The sequence below is a fragment of the Perca fluviatilis genome, chromosome 19 (genome assembly GCF_010015445.1).
Source record: "Perca fluviatilis chromosome 19, GENO_Pfluv_1.0, whole genome shotgun sequence".
Taxonomy (NCBI): Eukaryota; Metazoa; Chordata; class Actinopteri; order Perciformes; family Percidae; genus Perca; species Perca fluviatilis.
Genome location: NC_053130.1, coordinates 23,280,877 through 23,298,458, shown reverse-complemented (window position 1 = coordinate 23,298,458; position 17,582 = coordinate 23,280,877). Strand labels below are relative to the sequence as shown.

Genomic DNA, 17,582 nt, shown 5'->3' with positions numbered 1-17,582 from the left:
CTGGGAACCAGGTACTTTGTTAAAATAAATAACTTTTGATGAGTACAGTGTAAATATGGTCTGATTCATGCATATGTAAGCATGATCATTTGTAAAGCCGTACAATTATATGTTGTTAAAGGGGCTGTACTCGAAATACTGTAGAAAAAAAATAGTGGGCCGGGATTGACTCCACATTGCCCTTACAGACCGTTCCCCAATATGTGAATACCTAAGTTTTTTTCACAGCCACATGCACTTATATGCACGCGTGGCCGGACCGGCCATCAAAACAAAGAACAGAGAAGCTCGGATTACAACACACACAGAGGTAGCGTTGACTACATTCTCTGCTCAGAACGCCATTACTCCACTATATCTTTACATAGCAAATATTTGTTTGCAGCTATACTAATGTGCATATATTCATGTGTGAGATATGTGAATATCAAGTACAGCCCCTTTAAGGAATTTCGCAGTCTGAATTGTATGTATTGTATGGGTGTTGCAAGGTGAAGCTTAAGATAACATTAGCATATTCTACCAAAACCCCCACAGAAGCCACATTGCAAGTAAGATACTGCTACAAGTAATTCAGAAGGCATATGCAAAACTATGGCTTTTGCATTTTGGAGTTGTTCATAATTTCAAGTCCACATGTTTGGTAAGTGGTCAGGGAAATTGGTTGCTTTGAGATTATAGGCATCGGCGATTTATTAGCAGAGTTTTATTAAAATGTTTAAAGTTCTGTACTTGGTCTGTGAGACTGCAGGAGGACTCAATTTGCAGGACAGCCCTAAATTTGGGGAAATAAGTGTGTTCCCAAAAGGTATCAAGATTGTTATTTTTGATTTGTTTAAAGCTGCCATGGCATTGCCAAGGCAACTCCTGCTGAAGCACCAGTCACTGGAACTGTGGTGACTGGTGGTTTGGACAAAGAGGTAATTCACAGCAGGATTATTGTATGTGTGAGCTAGGCTGGGAGGGAGCTTAATTCTTTCCTGCATGCCTTTTGCATGTTCTTTTGTTCAGCCAACAAGCCTATTCATTATAGCACAATATAATGGGTCAGAAACTATTGTTTATAACATTTTTAGTAACGCTGATTAGTGCCTGAATTGTATGTTTTAAAAAGGTGCTGTTTTGTATGCTTATGCATTGTAATTCTCAGAATGAAAATTATTGATTTGTTAAGCCCAGTTCGGACCAAAGATTGGTAAGCGTTTAAGAACATTGCAGGGAAAAGTTTCAGCGGTCTGAACTAGGGCTGTTGGAACGAATTCCGAAAGTCGAATATAATTCGAATTAGAGATGGCCCGATACCACTTTTTTGCTTCCCGATACCGATTCCGATACCTGAACTTGTGTATCGGCCGATACCGAGTACCGATCCGATACCAGTGTGTCATATATTTTATTATGTTTTAACAGCTGTATCCCTGTATGGATGTGATATTATTTCTATCAGGTTAAACTCTTTGTGAAACATGAACAAACACAAACAATGAATGCCGTAGAACTTTCTTTTATTCTCCAGTTTGACAGTCAGTTATAAGAACAAAAAAGAACATAAATAAACTACTTTAATGTAGATTTTCTTTAGGGCTTTATTACGTGGTATCGGATCGGTGCATAAACTCCAGTACTTCCCGATACCGATACCAGCGTTTTAGGCAGTATCGGCGCCGATACCGATACTGGTATCGGTATCGGAACATCTCTAATTCGAATAGTAAAAAAATCAATACTATTCGAATGCTGAAATTACTATTCAAATGTGATTTTTATTTTTTTATAAATAGGTTGGCTAACGTTAGCTAATCTCCCTCTTCTCATGTCACGTCTGATGAACAATAAGTTACGAGAGTGAGAAACACAAGGCATTGTGAGCTAACGTTACGTACCAAGTAACGTTAGTACAGGGGGGAGTGACAGGCTGCGGCTGGAAATCAGAATATGGATGGGAAATAGTTTTAACGTGACTTTAAAATCGACATCCACCGAGCCAAAATGCTTATGTTATCAATAGGTAGCTTGTTCTGGTTTCCTAACTGTGTTGCGAGTTATAGGAGCTTAGCTGGTAACTTCATGGAGGCAGCTAAAGTTTATGTTAGCTGTCCTACAACTGTCAGAGTTAGCTTCGACTTCATATATTACCTTTTAATAGCTGTATTCTCAGTAACGTGACAATCTGCAACAAACAGGTTGCTATTAAATCACAAAAAAATTAGTGACCGCACCGTCCGGCTTAGTTATTAATGTCGCTAGCTTCGTGGCTAACACTATGTTACTTAGTTTATGACAAGTCGTTTTCGGCTGTGCTTTCTAACATGATGTCGTTTTGCAAACCGAGCAAACGTTAGCCTTTACAACAGAGCCGCATCACTACATTTGTGAGATAATGTTTCAATACAGAGTTCTCTGTTGATTTGTTTGTCGCTGTGTGCGTGGTGGAAAATAATGTAAACTGAGAGCGGCGTGCCAGAAATGCAATGCGCCATGACGTAGGTCCCCTTCCAGGCCAGGCTACTGTTGGAAGTCCCTCTAGTGGACAGAATGTATAACAACAACCACATGCTTATAGTGGCATTGACAATAAACCTGAGTAGTGTAGAACATATTTATAACAGGCTGCATATGAGCATTAAATATTAGAATATTATTTGAATATCCAAAAAAAAAAGATGGAATTCCAATGTTATTATAGAGGAAGACTGACAGCTCTAGTCTGAACCGGCCCATCTCAGCTCGACTCAAGACAGCAGATTGTGTTGCTGCGACTCAGCTGGTCAAGTCTCAGAGGCTGGTTTTGGAACGTAAGAGACGTCACCTGTTTCAACAGCCAATAGCAAAGTCAGCTGGTCAAGTCAGCTACAAACTACAGAAATAAAATGATCCATAATCCATTTTATTTCTATGTTACAAAGGCTCAATGTGCGGCCGCGAGCATGCTGTGTGGTCGAACGAGCTAGAGAGTGATTGAAGAGAGCGAGCGGCGATAGAAGAAAGCATGAATTACATAAATAAAAAGTTTTTGCCAATTCATCACTAGAAATGCAACTGTAGCAATCACTACTTAGTATCACTAACGTTATCCACATTCATATTTAGATGCAACAAATTATATATCGGCTACAAAAAGCCTGAAAGTTGGAAGTTAGAACGAAAGCACAGAGTCGTTCCATTGGAGATGATACACCGTCTGGTCTCGCTGCATTGGTGTGAACTGGAAGGTTTTAGAACGCTGCAGACCAGTGCGTTGCAAGTTTTGACTCGTCTCATCGCGAATCTTTGGTATGGACTGGGCTTTACACTGAAAGCTGGTACTATTAGCTTATGTCATCCTGTTCACACCACCCTCACCTTGTACAACAGCTGAATATAAACCAGTTTATGTTCCTAACATCAACTTGCACTGTTGTGTAACTTGAAACATACCAACATACAATTAGTGACACCTCCAACCTTACGACACATGTCATTTTAGCTTTAAAAGGCGCACAATCTCGAATAAATCCTGGGCAATGGCAACAGTCGTGATCTAAAAACTCTTGAGTTTTAGAGTGAGGTAAATCGTTCGTGTGAAAATAAGAAACTCTGTTCTAAAGTATAAATCACAAATGCTAATTTAATTGGATCTCCAGTGCCTTAACAGAAGATTCACAAGAAACAATTAGATGATGAACCCATACAAACGGTTGTTTTGGTGTATGAGTGATGACAGGAAATAGTCAGAGAAAGTTCACATGAAGGTGTAGATAGTAGAAAAGTTTGCCTTTTAATTTCAACCGTAGTAAAATATAAAGTTTCATAACATGGAAATACCTAAGTAAATTGTGCTGAAGTACGGTACTTTAGTAAATGTAGTTGGTTACAATCCACCCCTGGTTATTTGTGCGTAGTAATGAGTCGTGATGTCGTAACTGACATCACCACAACATTTCCAAAAGGCATGTATCGAAAATATGGGTCCACCAGACTTGGATTCCGTCCAGCGACATGTCCTGCACTTCACACCAACAGGGAGATTTAACAGGTCTGATGTTAATTTTTTGGAAATGATCTGAGCAAGCATTGGCTGTAAATAGTCTATTTTAACAGTCTGATAGTGGAAAAATGGAGCTAGATTGAATGACTCCTCTACTAACACACTCTCCAAAACACAAGAGTCATGGCAAAATATTTGTTGACCATGCAAATTGGTAGGTAAATGTTCAGCAATGGTGAACTTTGACTTGTGAATCTGCAGCATATCTGAATCTGAAGCGTATTCTTGAATATAAAGGTCACATCGGCTTTAATTGTAGTTTGTAGCAAATGAGCGGCAGGAGGAATATTTGCAGAGACTGGTGCAAGTGTGTCTTAATACATTAGCAAATAGGTATCTGCATGCTTCCATGGGACAGCCTTCCCGAAATAGCCTGTGGTCTGTTGAGCAAATAACCAGGGATTCCTTGAGGCCTTCCCTGATCAATGACTGATATAAAGTGACCATACTGAATAACAATCCACAGTTTCAAGTGGGTTCACCCTACAAACATGCCATCAGTATTTTTTTTTTCTTTTCAGCTTTTACCTTCTGAATGCGTATTTTTTACTGAGTTGTGGAATGAAAATGCTCTAGTCGCTCAGGCTGTCAAAGAAATGCACTATAAGCAGCAGCTTAGTATCAACTGGCATTCTGTGGAGTTGGCTGTTACATTTTTCATGACCTGAGTCTTTATTGAGCAGAAACTGATCTCGTTCTGCTGTTGCCAGTGTCACCCTGGTATATTTTGTTTTGAATGATTTCAAAGCTGTGACTTAATGTAACAGCCTTGTTGTTCCCTTACTAAAAAAACTTACAGGTCTTATATTATGCTCATTTTCAGGTTCATACTTGTAGTTGGGGTTGTATGTTTATGTTCTGTAATGTAAAAAAAAAACATAATTTTTCTCATAATGTTTGTCTGCATATACTCTGTTTTAGGGCCTGTCTCTTTAAGCTCCCCTTCCAAAAATAAAAAAAATAAAAAAAAAAGCCCAGTCTGCTCTAATTGGTCAGCGTGTCTGGGCCTTACGCATCTCGCTCTCACCGCCATTGCAGCGACACAAATGCCTGTAATGGCACTGTAGCCGCCCTTTCTACCTACACACACATATACTGTGTATACACACACACAATACGGGGACATGAAAATAGAATGAACAGAGCAGTGTTTTGAAAGCAATGTAGTGGGTGGGTGAAGTTGGACTTAATGTCTTTTTATTTTTTTAATAACCCAGTGGCACTTTTCTTTTTGATAAAACATCCAGCCATATTGTTTTCATTTAAAATACTGCACTTTAAGTGGAAAAACTAATATTTCCATTAAGAACTGAAAAGTTATAGGCTTGGACATGTCACTTTTTACTATATGTGACCTTTAAATACTGAGTTGGCTTTGGGTCACTCATCACTTGTATTGAGTGAGGTGCTAGTACCCAGTTTAAACTGTCTGTGTGATTCAACAGCCAAGACAGAAGTACTTTATGGCCAACAACAGTGGTGAACCATCAACTCTGGGATTTGTTTTAGATTGTTCCTTTTGTGGAGGGGATAAAAGCTTTTATGGCATGAATAAATTTAAGTTGTTCTCTGTGCCCCTCTGACAGATCATCCTTCAATCAAGCTGCATTTTTTCCCCCAAACAATTTGGGTTTGTTTCTGTCCATGCCAGCCGCAGGTGCATTTTGTCACCCCATGCCAAGTTATATTTGTATGTGTTTAATCAAGCACGTGTGCCTGGAGAGTATTTTCCACATCAGTGGCACAAGCTGAATAGCCAGAGAGCTGGATTCGATTGTACCACTGTTATTACCATTACGTTGATCTTTGCATGCAGAAGACAATGTGGCGCTTGCTCTTTTTTTATGACAGAATCTTAGATAAGAGCAGCTCTTGTGTGGCGTTTTAGCTTATTTTAAGTTGGTGAGGGGATGTTACACCTCCACAAATGCACAGGAATTCCGCCTCTCTGAGTTTAGTCATCTTGATTGGTTGATCTTCTGAGTCTGGGATACACGGTCGGTCGTTCGATACTGGCTGGAATGATGAAAAGGAGTCACTGTTTATCTCCAGACAGCTGTAGGCTAAATGAGTCTAATCCAAGGAATGGAATTTTCTTTCATAGTTTTAGTTTAATGCAGGGAGGTGGGGCATTATCAACAGAAACAACAAACCGTTCTCTATTTGTGCTGGCATGTGAGCATGACAAATGTAAATCTGGCCTCAGCAGTGAGTTATCACCCCCTGCCCTGTTAAGTTATGGAGGTTTGGCAGCCACAGCTGTCAAGGTAACCGAAGCTGCCCTCTCTGACTCAGTAGTAAGACTCTTCCTCTAAGAAGAGGAAAAGAAAAAGGCCTAGATCAGTGGAAGCAAAAGGAGACAAGTATTATTATTATTATTATTATTATTATTATTATAAAAGAGGAGGAACAGTGGCAGTCCAGCTTTGTGTTGCAGCCATGACTGACAAGAGGATTGGTTAGCCAGTGGGAATGGCTTGTGCGTCATGTAAACCTGGTGTTGGCTAGGGCAGCTCGTGCTGAGGCCAGACTGCACTAATGAGGTGTTTATCTGAGAGGTGGGAAGGCTGAAGTGTGCTGGACTCTGCCCCTAAATCCCATCTGTCAGAATCCAAAAGACACCGGAGAAGAGGCGACCTGTCCTGGTTTGACTGTAAAAGGCTCCCGACCTTCTCAACACAGAAAATGCAATTTGTCCATCTGTTAGCAAACATGTTTCTTTTTTTTTTCTTTCTTTTTTTTTTTTATCAGTGTTTTGATTTATTATATTTTTTCTATGCAGTGGTACTACAACATTATTTTTTGAATAATACGTTTATTGAACTTTATTGAACTGCACTTTTTATATCGTAGATATTATGGTTAAGCCTGTCGCGATATGCAATAAACCATTTAATCGCATCATAAATAAAAATAAGCTCAATAATTTTTCCATGCTTGCTTGTTTTCCTCTCTCTCTCTCGCTCTCTCTACCAAAGAGACTGGATGACCACTCCGGTGCATCGGTGACCCCCCTCTCGGTTCCTTAGCGTAAGGAGGAGTGAACCCATGTGTAGGTCACTTGTCAGCCGCATGGTCTCTGTGTGGGGATGCGGAACTCCTGGCGTAGCCTACCACAGAGAGCCGTGTGAGGAGTATAGCCAGAGAAAACGCTAGTTGAGAGTTGGAGGAATAAAAAAAGAAAAGATGGAATTGGTTTCAAAGCCAAACGCGACAGCTGCAGTGTGGGAGCACTTCGGATTCAAACCGAATAAACGACAATATTATCGTTTATCGCAATAATTTCTGGGACAATTTATCGTCCAGCAAAATTTGTTATCGTGACAGGCCTAAGATACAGTATACAGCCAAACTGGTTTTTATGCACGATAGCTTGGCTGAGGGTTAATACACCACCTGTTTATATTGATTAATAGAAAGTGTTCCAGATAATTTTTTGGTCTTGTGGTTTTGAGTGTGTGGCCCAGAATTGCGACATGTTTTAGTTGTCTGTCAGTTAAGATAATGTAGAATTTAGCCTCAGGTAACAAATAAATTAAAGAGGGATGTGAAACCCTTATGTTCATTTGGATTATTGGAAAATGGACATTTTTAACCACATTTCTGTTTCACTTGTTACTCTTTTATCAGGAGGCAACATTTTGCTCATGCATCTGAAGTGAATTCCTCTTGGCATTATTAGCAGTTTAGTGATGTCCTGATATGTAGTCTCGCTTTGCTAGACCCTCCTCCAAAGCGCACTGGAGGAGGGTCTGGCTACTCCACATAGCATTCCGGGATGGGAGGACGTGCTCTGGTTTATTGACATTTCTTTAAACCAATCGCAATCGTCTTGGGCGGTGCTAAGCACCGGAGAAAATCCGCGGTGCTCCTGCTGAATTACCTCGGAAGGAACTTGTTTTGGTGCAACATGTATACGTTTAAAAGTTGTTTTAGTCATGCAACAGAAAACTCAGATTGGACAGATAGTCTAGCTAGCTGTCTGGAATTACCCTGCAGAGATCTGAGAAAAGGTTACCCATAGTCCTCATAAATCGACCGGAGTTTAAAATGCCAACACAAAGGAAGCCCAAGGCAACGCATATGCTGTAGACTGTAGACAGTTTATGTGACCCTGATACTGATCTGAGTCATTTAATATTGAATATCTGCCAAGTTCAAATCATGATTGAATGTTTATATTTTCCTACATGAAACGGCTGTACAGCTACTTCTTATGCAGACCTACATACATAAATCCAATACACTCATGTCCTTAATGTTATACAGTATGTATAGTATCCATGCATGAGAAGGATATCGCTGTGAAATGGTTGTAGCAGGAAGGTATGAGCAGCATTTGATTCTATCCCTATCTTTAACAAAATACACAAGTTCAAAAGCAGTATTCAATCAGTGCTAGCACTTAAGAGGAGTGGTGAACCTACAACACAATGCTGAAATAGAGGCAAAGCAGATTTTTATCTTTGTTGTAGTTCATAAAGCGGCTGTGCTCACTTCTGCTGATGCACTCTGTCAATGTGGAACTCCTCTATAAAACTGTTGGCTTAGGTTAGGAAGAGGTTCAATTATTAAGACAATACTGCAATCATTTTTTACAGCTGGTTTACCCAGAGCCCAATAGGTTACATAGACAAAGGATCAGGATTTATAAAGTTGATAAAACCAGTTACAAAATGCCTTGATAGTAATTGGTTTGGGGAAAAAGATTAAACTGCAAATAGGGCTATATATCAAATACGATATATATCTAATAGGGCTGGACAATATATCGATATCTGAGGCTAGATATCGTCTTAAATTTTGGATATCGTAATATCCTGATATGACACAAGTGTTGTCTTTTCCTGGTTTTAAAGGCTGCATTACAGTAGAGTGATGTAATTTTCCGAACACACCAGACTGTTCTATTATTTGCCTTTACCCACATAGTTATTATATCAACATAACTGATGATTATTTATCAAAAATCTCATTGTGTGCATATGTTGTGAAAGCACCAATTGTCGACCCTACACTATCGCCACAATATCGATATCGAGGTATTTGGTCAAAAATATCGGGATATTAGATTTTTCTCCATATCGCCCAGCTCTAATATCTAAATATTTGTGTTTTTTGGGGGGGTCAGAGCATGCGGGCGGTGCCAAGTGTGTGCACCGGGACAAAAACACAAGATACACTCTGAGTGGTGAGAGAAATACTTTCAAAGTACTGATGTTTAAAATACACCGATCTAAGATCGTAGCCAAATGTCTCTGCAGTGTCTCTCTCTGCCGTGTCATGTTGTAAACTCAGATGGATTGCGATTGGCTGTCAGTGTTTCTATCCTTCTCCACTGTCGTTGTGGTGTGGACGCCGCCATCCACTGGAGTTAGAACGATTTTTAAAACCTATAGATTTATAGTTATCATACTTGGTGTGGACGGCCCTTTAGTGATACTCTGAGGTGGTCTGCTGTCATTTGCGAGGGAGTGAAATTGATTTTTGAAAATGTATTCTTTATTATTAAGTTTGACTAATTTACCTAATTGAAATTCAATTTTTCTCTGAAATACAGTTTGCAGGCAAAAAGATGTCATTCATTTTATTTTTTGTTTAATATTCATTAGGGCTGGGCGATAAAACGATAACGATATGTATCGCGATAGACACGTAATCAATATCAATAGAAAATGCGTTCGATAAAACGTTCGATAACTTGTTTTTCTTCTTTCGGAAGAAACCAGAATTTGCAAAGCAAGTTTGGCACTCACTCTCTGGTAACCTAGCAACGTAGGGAGTGACACTCTAACAGCCAATCATGTAACAGTATCAAGTTTGGTTGCGCCACATCGCTGTCTCGTGTTGGATTCTACAATAACAGAACCGGCGGCGTGGAGCGATAAGTGGAAAGTGGTGCGTCGCGAGCGAAGCAGGAAATTGTTGATAAAACAGGAAAAGTCAGTATGGCAGTTTTGGGGATTTTATATTCTGACCGTCGTCCCCACCAACACTACCGCAAACTTGTTTTACCACCTTAGCCGCGCTCATACTTCGGAGCACAGCCGTATTCGCCAGCACCGTCTAACAACATCTGCAGCTGCTACACCGCACAAGCAGCAGACCGCCATGGAGAGTACTCTGCATCAGCGCCTTACTAAACGCTACAAAGAAATAACTGAGGCAGACGTGCTGAGCACTGTCCAGAAGCCAGGTTACCAACCTAGCACTAAACCTGCAGAAAATAGTTCTTCTCAGGTTTCAGGTTTCTCTATGTTTATTTTTAACACTTTGCACCATTTTATTACACCTTATTAAGCAATTCTTACTTATTCTTTCTTCACTGTGATTTTAGACTTATGTTTACATTTTAATTATTTGAGTGATTTCCATGGTTGTGTTGACATTTCTGCTTTTATAACTGAGGGGATTATAATCAGAGGAAGGTTAGGTTTAAAATAAAAATGTTTAAATTTAATATATTTTTCTCCTGGTCCTTATTTTAAATAGGTCATAAAAAATATCAATAATTATCGATATCGACCGATATGAAACACTTATATCGTGATACAGTTTTCAGCCATATCGCCCAGCCCTAATATTCATTTAGTTTTATGTATTTTTATGTATGTATTTATTGTAGACTGACTGACTGACTGACTGACTGACTTATTGAATGAATAACGCTCTTAACGTAATGCCTAGTATACAGCCTACACATACCGCATGATAACGTGGGGGCTTAGTTTGACCGTCTTTTTCGAAGTGGAGGAAGTGGAGTGGCTTGGCTGCAGTGTTCTGCCCTGGGTGGTGTTTTAAGTAATGGGACAGATTTGTTAATATTAAAAACCCGACAAAGGTCTCAAATTTACAGATGTGGACTTTTTACCATTTCAGTCCTGAAAGTGGTTTGGTCATGGCACAAGCATGTGCCACAGAGGCCTGCAGCAGCTGGTTTCAGTGATTAGTTCCTTCATCGCTGGTGTAGTTTTTACTTTTTGAAAGGCCCTCCTCATGGTAACAATAACCCGCTGTTATTACCTTGGAAATACATAAGATGTATGCATTTGATTTGTATCTCTTAAAGTGTGGTTATGAGAAAACCTATCTTATTGAGTCTTGATTATTTACTGGAGGACCTGATTTTTTTTTTCTCCCTCAAGTAACACACAGGAGTATTGACCAAGTACACATATGACATGTTGCAGTTGGTCTTGATGCGTCCTGTCAGCAGGAAGTGTGCCCCACTTTGGGTCTTATTCCAGAAAGATGTCTAAATATATCTGTTAGGTTAGACTTTTTTTTTTTTTTTATTAAGCCTTAGTGAAACACTCTCAGTAAATCCATCTTTGCACTACATGAACCACAAATATCTTCTGCCCGCATCCACAAATAGGAAGTCTGTTTTCTCTGTGTACCCAACCCTCTGCAAATCTGATCTTGAAAAAAAAAAAAAAGGTTTGATAAACATCCAATGATGGCACAAGATGGTTCTATGTGTTTCGGGTAGCTTCTTCTTTGTAGTCATCAAAGCAGTAGTGAAGTGGCCTTTTTGTTTGCTCCCTCAGAGGCTTGTTTTCCAATACCCAGAGCAGATGGTATGTGTTTTTCATGGATGAATCACTGAGCTGGGTGGATTTTGTGTAGCTGGCCTACAACTACGTGGAGCCTGTATGTGTGTCCTCCTAGCTGTGAGAATACACGTGTCACTAAGCTATATATATAAATATATTTTATATAAATAAATAAATAAATGCTTTGAATTCACTGGTTTCTTGTTTTATTTTTATTTCCTCAGACTCTGGAGGAGCCCCCCTACTTGACAGTAGGGACGGATGTGAGTGCCAAGTACAGAGGGGCTTTCTGTGAGGCCAAGATTAAGACTGCCAAGAGGCTCGTCAAGGCCAAGGTAAGTCATACTTTAAAGTGCTCACGAAATTAAAAATGTATTATCTGTCTGTGTTGTGTGTGTGAAGTGGATTGCAGCAGGGTGAGGGGCTCTTGTCTTTGTGCGAAGGGGCAACGATCAAGATCACACAGCTCCACTTTGATGCCCATCATGAGCGGTTGGATTGGAGATGGCCACATTTAAAAGATGCTGTCCAAAAACATTCCTTGACAGACCGTGTTGTTGGAATAATTAAAATGTCCTCCTATTAGATACATTTTAGACTGAATTCTTTTCTTGTCTCTGATGTTGCCAAACATCCAGCTGGGTTGCTTACATGCTCGAGCTCAACCCACCTGGTTTAGGTTGTTAGTTGTGTTCATACAGCTGAGACGGTGATCAGGGCCCCAGCTGTGACAGATGCAGGGTCTGGTCTAGCCCACCAGGTACCCATCACGTCCTCAGGCATCCCTCTCGCCCACTGCTTCCATGTTTTGTTGCGGGGACGGCGTGTCTGCTGTTTTCCCATTGGTTTTATGCCTTGCTGATGAAGGCATTGCCTGATGTACATAGTACAGTATCTCATTTCCCAGTGGGGCTGGAGCATCTGGATAATACAATAGAGACTGATCGCTTGTCTCTCATTCTGCTAGAGTGTGTGGGAGGAACAAAGATTGGATGCTGGCTTTTTCACTGTGTCAATGCACTGTAGTTTCCCCTGTAGAGACAAAAGAGCAGCGATGTTGCCAATTTTGTGACAAATGATGGCCTTTTTGTCTTATGGACAGAGACGAACAACATGACAAAGTAGACCATGTGATTTTCTGGTTTAAAATAGTGTGGACTAAAATGCAGCTAAATAGGACAGTCTCAGCTCATAAATGAATTACCATACTAATTGGCCGAGTGTGGGGTATGTTTGTGGGTAGCTGTAATGCGAATATGAGCTCTGTTACACAAATGGAGAACATAGCAATTATTCAGCGGTTGTTGTGAATTAGAATATCCCACTATAATGAATTCCTCTCTAGCTCTTTGGTTCACTAATCTCTGTCTGCTTGTTTAACAAAGTCGATGGTGGCAGCCAGGCAGCATATGGCGCTGGTGTCTTTTGAGTTTTTTTTAAAACCCAATGAAAGATCTGTGTGACATTATTATTTATGATGATAATCCATACTAGAAGACCTGTAAAAAGTTCAATTAGCACCATGTCAGTATCACTCACTGTGACAGCACACATTTGATCAGTCAGGATTAACCCAGTGGCACAGTTAACTGAGTACTGTTTCAAACAAATGAGTGCTGCATGACAGATTCAATGTAGGGCCCTATGAAATCCGTTTTATTTTTTTTCAAATTCCGTTTTTCGGATTTATTTGTACCCCTTTTAAGATTTATTTTCGGATTTGCTCATTTTCTTTTCACTTCTAAGCAGTATTGACCTTTAAAAACTCAGGGCTAGATTTATCAAGCCGTTTGCGCCTGTTTCCAGGCGCTAATTGGTCGCAAAGACGGACGTAACTGATGCGGGCTATTTACAAACGGGGCGCACTTGGGTAAAATCGCAGATTGTCTGCCACATGAGCGAGAAGAGACAAGTTGCACTTTCAATATGCGTTCGTGGGAGGGTCATGGGGAAAGTGGGAGTTCCACCCAAAAAGGTGTGGAGATAGATAAAAGTGCCACGCGAATTATATATTCTGTGGTATTTACAAAGACTGTCAGTAAGAGCGCGTCTCTATTCTGCGGGGGAAATTCTCCGCCTCTTAAAAGCAGTTCTAAACCAGCCGCAGTCGAGTTTCCTCGTAGACCTTTATGCCGCTGGTGAAATGGCAACAGTAATCTGAGCAAGACAAAGACATAGGCGAGGCTGAAAATATCGTTAACACAAGAATTACACTTTCAGTGAACACAACATCATTTAGCGTTACAGATCAAGCAGCCATGCAATATTAGAGTTACTGGAAGAAATCAAAGATGAAATTGAATCTCCCCCATTCCAGCAGTTGTTAAACTCCTCGCTATATTACAAATATATCGGCATCAGGATCATTTCAAACAGTCATAGCATCAGCTGTTGGAATATCGCAGTCTGCACCCAGCCATATTATAGCACCAGTAGCGCTTTGCTACAGCGCAATTTACGGTATAGTGGGCGGAGAAAGACGCTGATTGCCTGATGGGTGTCAGGGTTGATAAATACTACGCAAAATGTGGAAGCATAGCGTGCGCTATTACCGAACTCCCATAAACAGACGCAGCACAAACTGCGCCAGTGTTAGTAAATCTGGCCCTCAGTGACACAAACTCACAATTCAGCTTTTTTTATTTAAACTGTTAATATATTCAGCATAGCACATTCAAAATTCTCCAAAATCTAGCCAAACGTTAATAAACAGTAAAAATAACAGTTACATGAAGGTAACGGTTCAAAGGTAGGATTGATGAATATTAAATTAAAGATTAAATGCAGCCAAACATTGAAACAATGATATGTGCCTGACAGAAAGCCAACACAATGACATATTGCAGCCATAAAGTGTTAACCCATCATCATCAGTGACCCCTGCATGTAAGCAGCAACAATGTATTTTCCATCTACAAAAAAATCACAATAAGAGCTAATTGGATGCTCACCTATAACAATGTTGAGGACACTGCGATCTCGGTTGTCAGAGGTTTCATCGACAACACCGAAGATTTTCTTTCCACGGATCTCTTGCAGAAGTTTTTGCGTGTGCTGGTCAAAGACCCGCGGCAGGTGGGTCTGCCTGAGGCTACTGGTGTTTTCTGGGAGTTCGCCTCCCTGCTTGCAATGTATAACAAGAAACCGACGTATCCTCTTCATTTTCTCAAGCGGTACGTCAGCTTCAGCACACATTGCAACAAAATCTTTCACAAACTCACGCCTTGCATCGATTGATTTTCTCGTTGCCTCAATGGTAACCTGGAGGGATTGGCCCGCTGTGGATTTAGGACTTTGTTCTTGAGATGAGCTTTTGATTTCAAATGGTCGTTACATTTGTCTTTGCGGGTCCAGTCAACAGTATGTTGACAAAACTTACAAAACCGTTGTTGTCCAGGCTCATAGTAGTCGTTGGGTTATTGTTCAGCCCAGTATTTAGCAGTCCATTCATTTTTTTAAGATTTCACTGCAGAATGCAAATAAAAGTATCTGTTAAATGAAAAAATATTTCCACTTTTTTGCAGATCAGCACCCCTTTCTTCTCTCAAAGCATTTGCTTATGATGCATTTATTTCAATTATACACTGTGAATTTTGAATTTTGGTCAGGTTATTACAGTTAAGTATCAATATATATTATATTTTCCCCATGTATTATAATTAAAAAATAAAAATAAAAAGTGATAGCCTCAGTCCTGTTTGCTTTAAAATAAATGTAGTGAAAGTTGCGCTTCAGTTGCATTATACTGTGTGGCACAAAGCCCTAATTAGAGGCAGTATTAATGCAAACAAAGTCAATAGAACGACGTGTACAGAGGTGAAGAGATGCAGATTTGCAAGGACACAAATTGTGATGCAAAAAGATGCAACTACTCTGAGATGTAGTAATGTTTGTTTTATATTTTACCAGGACAAGGCACATTCAACATCACTGTAAATGGGCCAGTGTTATCAAAGTGGCAAGTTTTCAACTGGTGTCATTTGACCAAATGTCAGATAAACCATTAAAATAACAATGAAGTCAAACAACACGTGAAATCAGAAGAGGAGATGTGTGTGTGTGTGTGTGTGTGTGTGTGTGTGTGTGTGTGTGTGTGTGTGTGTGTGTGTGTGTGTGTGTGTGTCCGTGTGTGTGTCCGTGTGTGTGTGTGTGTGTCCGTGTGTGTGTGTCCGTGTGTGTGTCCAAAAGACATAGAATTACACCTCTACAGTCAAATTTGCTTGATTTAAATTGAGATCAAAGTTCACGTCATGTTTCTGTTTCAAGTAAACAGAAACATAAACATCTTGCATTTTAAAATGGGAAAAACGCAAGAGAAATATCAAGCAGCTCAGTGACATTTTTAGGCTCATTGGAAGAAAGAATCTCGTAAATAATGTACTGTGAGCTCTCGACAAAACCTTTTCACATCCCTTAAATTAGCTTGAGGCTCTATATCATCAGGTTTTAAATTGTATTTCAATATTTGTTAAAGTGCTCATATTATGCTTTTTGGCTTTTCCCCTTTATTGTGTTATATATCTTTTTGTGTACGTTATAGGTTTACAAAGTGCAAAAAGCCCAATGTCCACCCCAAAGGGACTTACCATCTCCAACAGAAAACACTGTGACATTAAGATGGAACAGAAGTGTGATGCCTCACTCTGTAGCTAAAACAGAGAGCTCAACACACAGGGTGAAAAGAGGAGCTGCAGCAGTGTGCAGTACAACAAATATATGGTGTTTTCTGAAAATTAAACCACACAAACCTATTCTGGTACAACCTCTAAATACAATTATGAAACTGAAAATGAGTAAAAAAAATAGAGTGGTGCACACTCTGGACTCAAAATCCTTGCGCGCCAGTGAGATCTACGTCATTTTGACGTCACATTGGCGCGGGCCAGCTCGGCTACGGCGACTGTGAAACGGCCTTTAGGAGGTTGTCTGGATGGCCAGGTGTTATTGACGCTCTCTAGCTAAGAGTCATCCTCCCTCTGTCTGTGGAGAGCAGAGGCTCCTGCTCGTCCCTGTGAAGAAAGGAAGTCCTTTATTCCACCGGGCGGGCAGGAATGTTATTATCTCTATAACTGATAAAACGCTGCCTCAGGAATCTTTTTATTCCTTTCTCTTCCATCCTATTTTATGACCTGACAATTTAACAGCATCTTACAGCATGTATTCCTGTCATTCGTTGTCTTGATGCCGCCTTCACAGCGAGACTTTGATTGCTGTTTCTGCTGCTGTTATGTTTGAAAACGACTCGAGAGAGAGCATTGTCTGAATTTGTTACCTGCAGGCTTGTTTTCTGAGATGGCGGTTGATTCTGAACTAAATCCCAGTCAATAAAAGTGAAGCCAGTTTTCCATTATAATTATTTTACTATTTTACTAGCACATGCATGGAAACAGAGAAGGAATATTGATATATGAAGCAGGGAGGTAGGGGTGTGTGTGTGTGTGTGTGTGTGTGTGTGTGTGTGTGTGTGTGTGTGTGTGTGTGTGTGTGTGTGTGTGTGTGTGTGTGTGTGGGGCGTGTGTGTGTGCGTGTGTGCGTGTGTGCGTGTGTGCGTGCGCGCCTTGTGGTCTTTTCTGTCACAGTGTTACCACAGCATGATCAGATTATGATGTACTGTGGCTCACTTGGGGGGTTGGGAGGTCGGTTAGTGTAGCCCTCACAAACGCAGAACAGAAATCCACCGCAGTTGGCGGAAACAGATGCGGTGCAGTTGCCAATTAGGGGGGTCGGTCACTCAGCGGTGCTAGAAATGAGCCATAGTATTAAATATTCATACACATGCTGTTTGCCTAATGACAGCAAGAAGTCTTTACTATTATGTTTAGTTATCTCAGACCACACTGATTTAAAGCAACAAACGTGCCTCGCTGCCAAGTGTTGTGTGAAAGAGAGCATCGTTGTAAGCAGTGCATCGCTAAGTCCAGCATCGTTAGCGGGAATGTGCTGTCTCTGTAGTGGAGGATTGATGTGGCCCGGTCTGGCCTTGGGGAAATTGTTTGTTT

At 40.4% G+C, this 17,582-nt stretch overlaps 1 protein-coding gene across 1 annotated transcript in view; it reads left to right on the top strand.

Moving 5' to 3' along the window:
- arid4b (AT-rich interaction domain 4B) overlaps positions 1-17,582 on the top strand; it is a 42,930-nt gene that overhangs the window by 2,595 nt on the left and 22,753 nt on the right. The window contains 1 exon segment of the mRNA XM_039783065.1: positions 11,808-11,918. Within this exon segment, the coding sequence (XP_039638999.1) occupies positions 11,808-11,918 (111 nt within the window).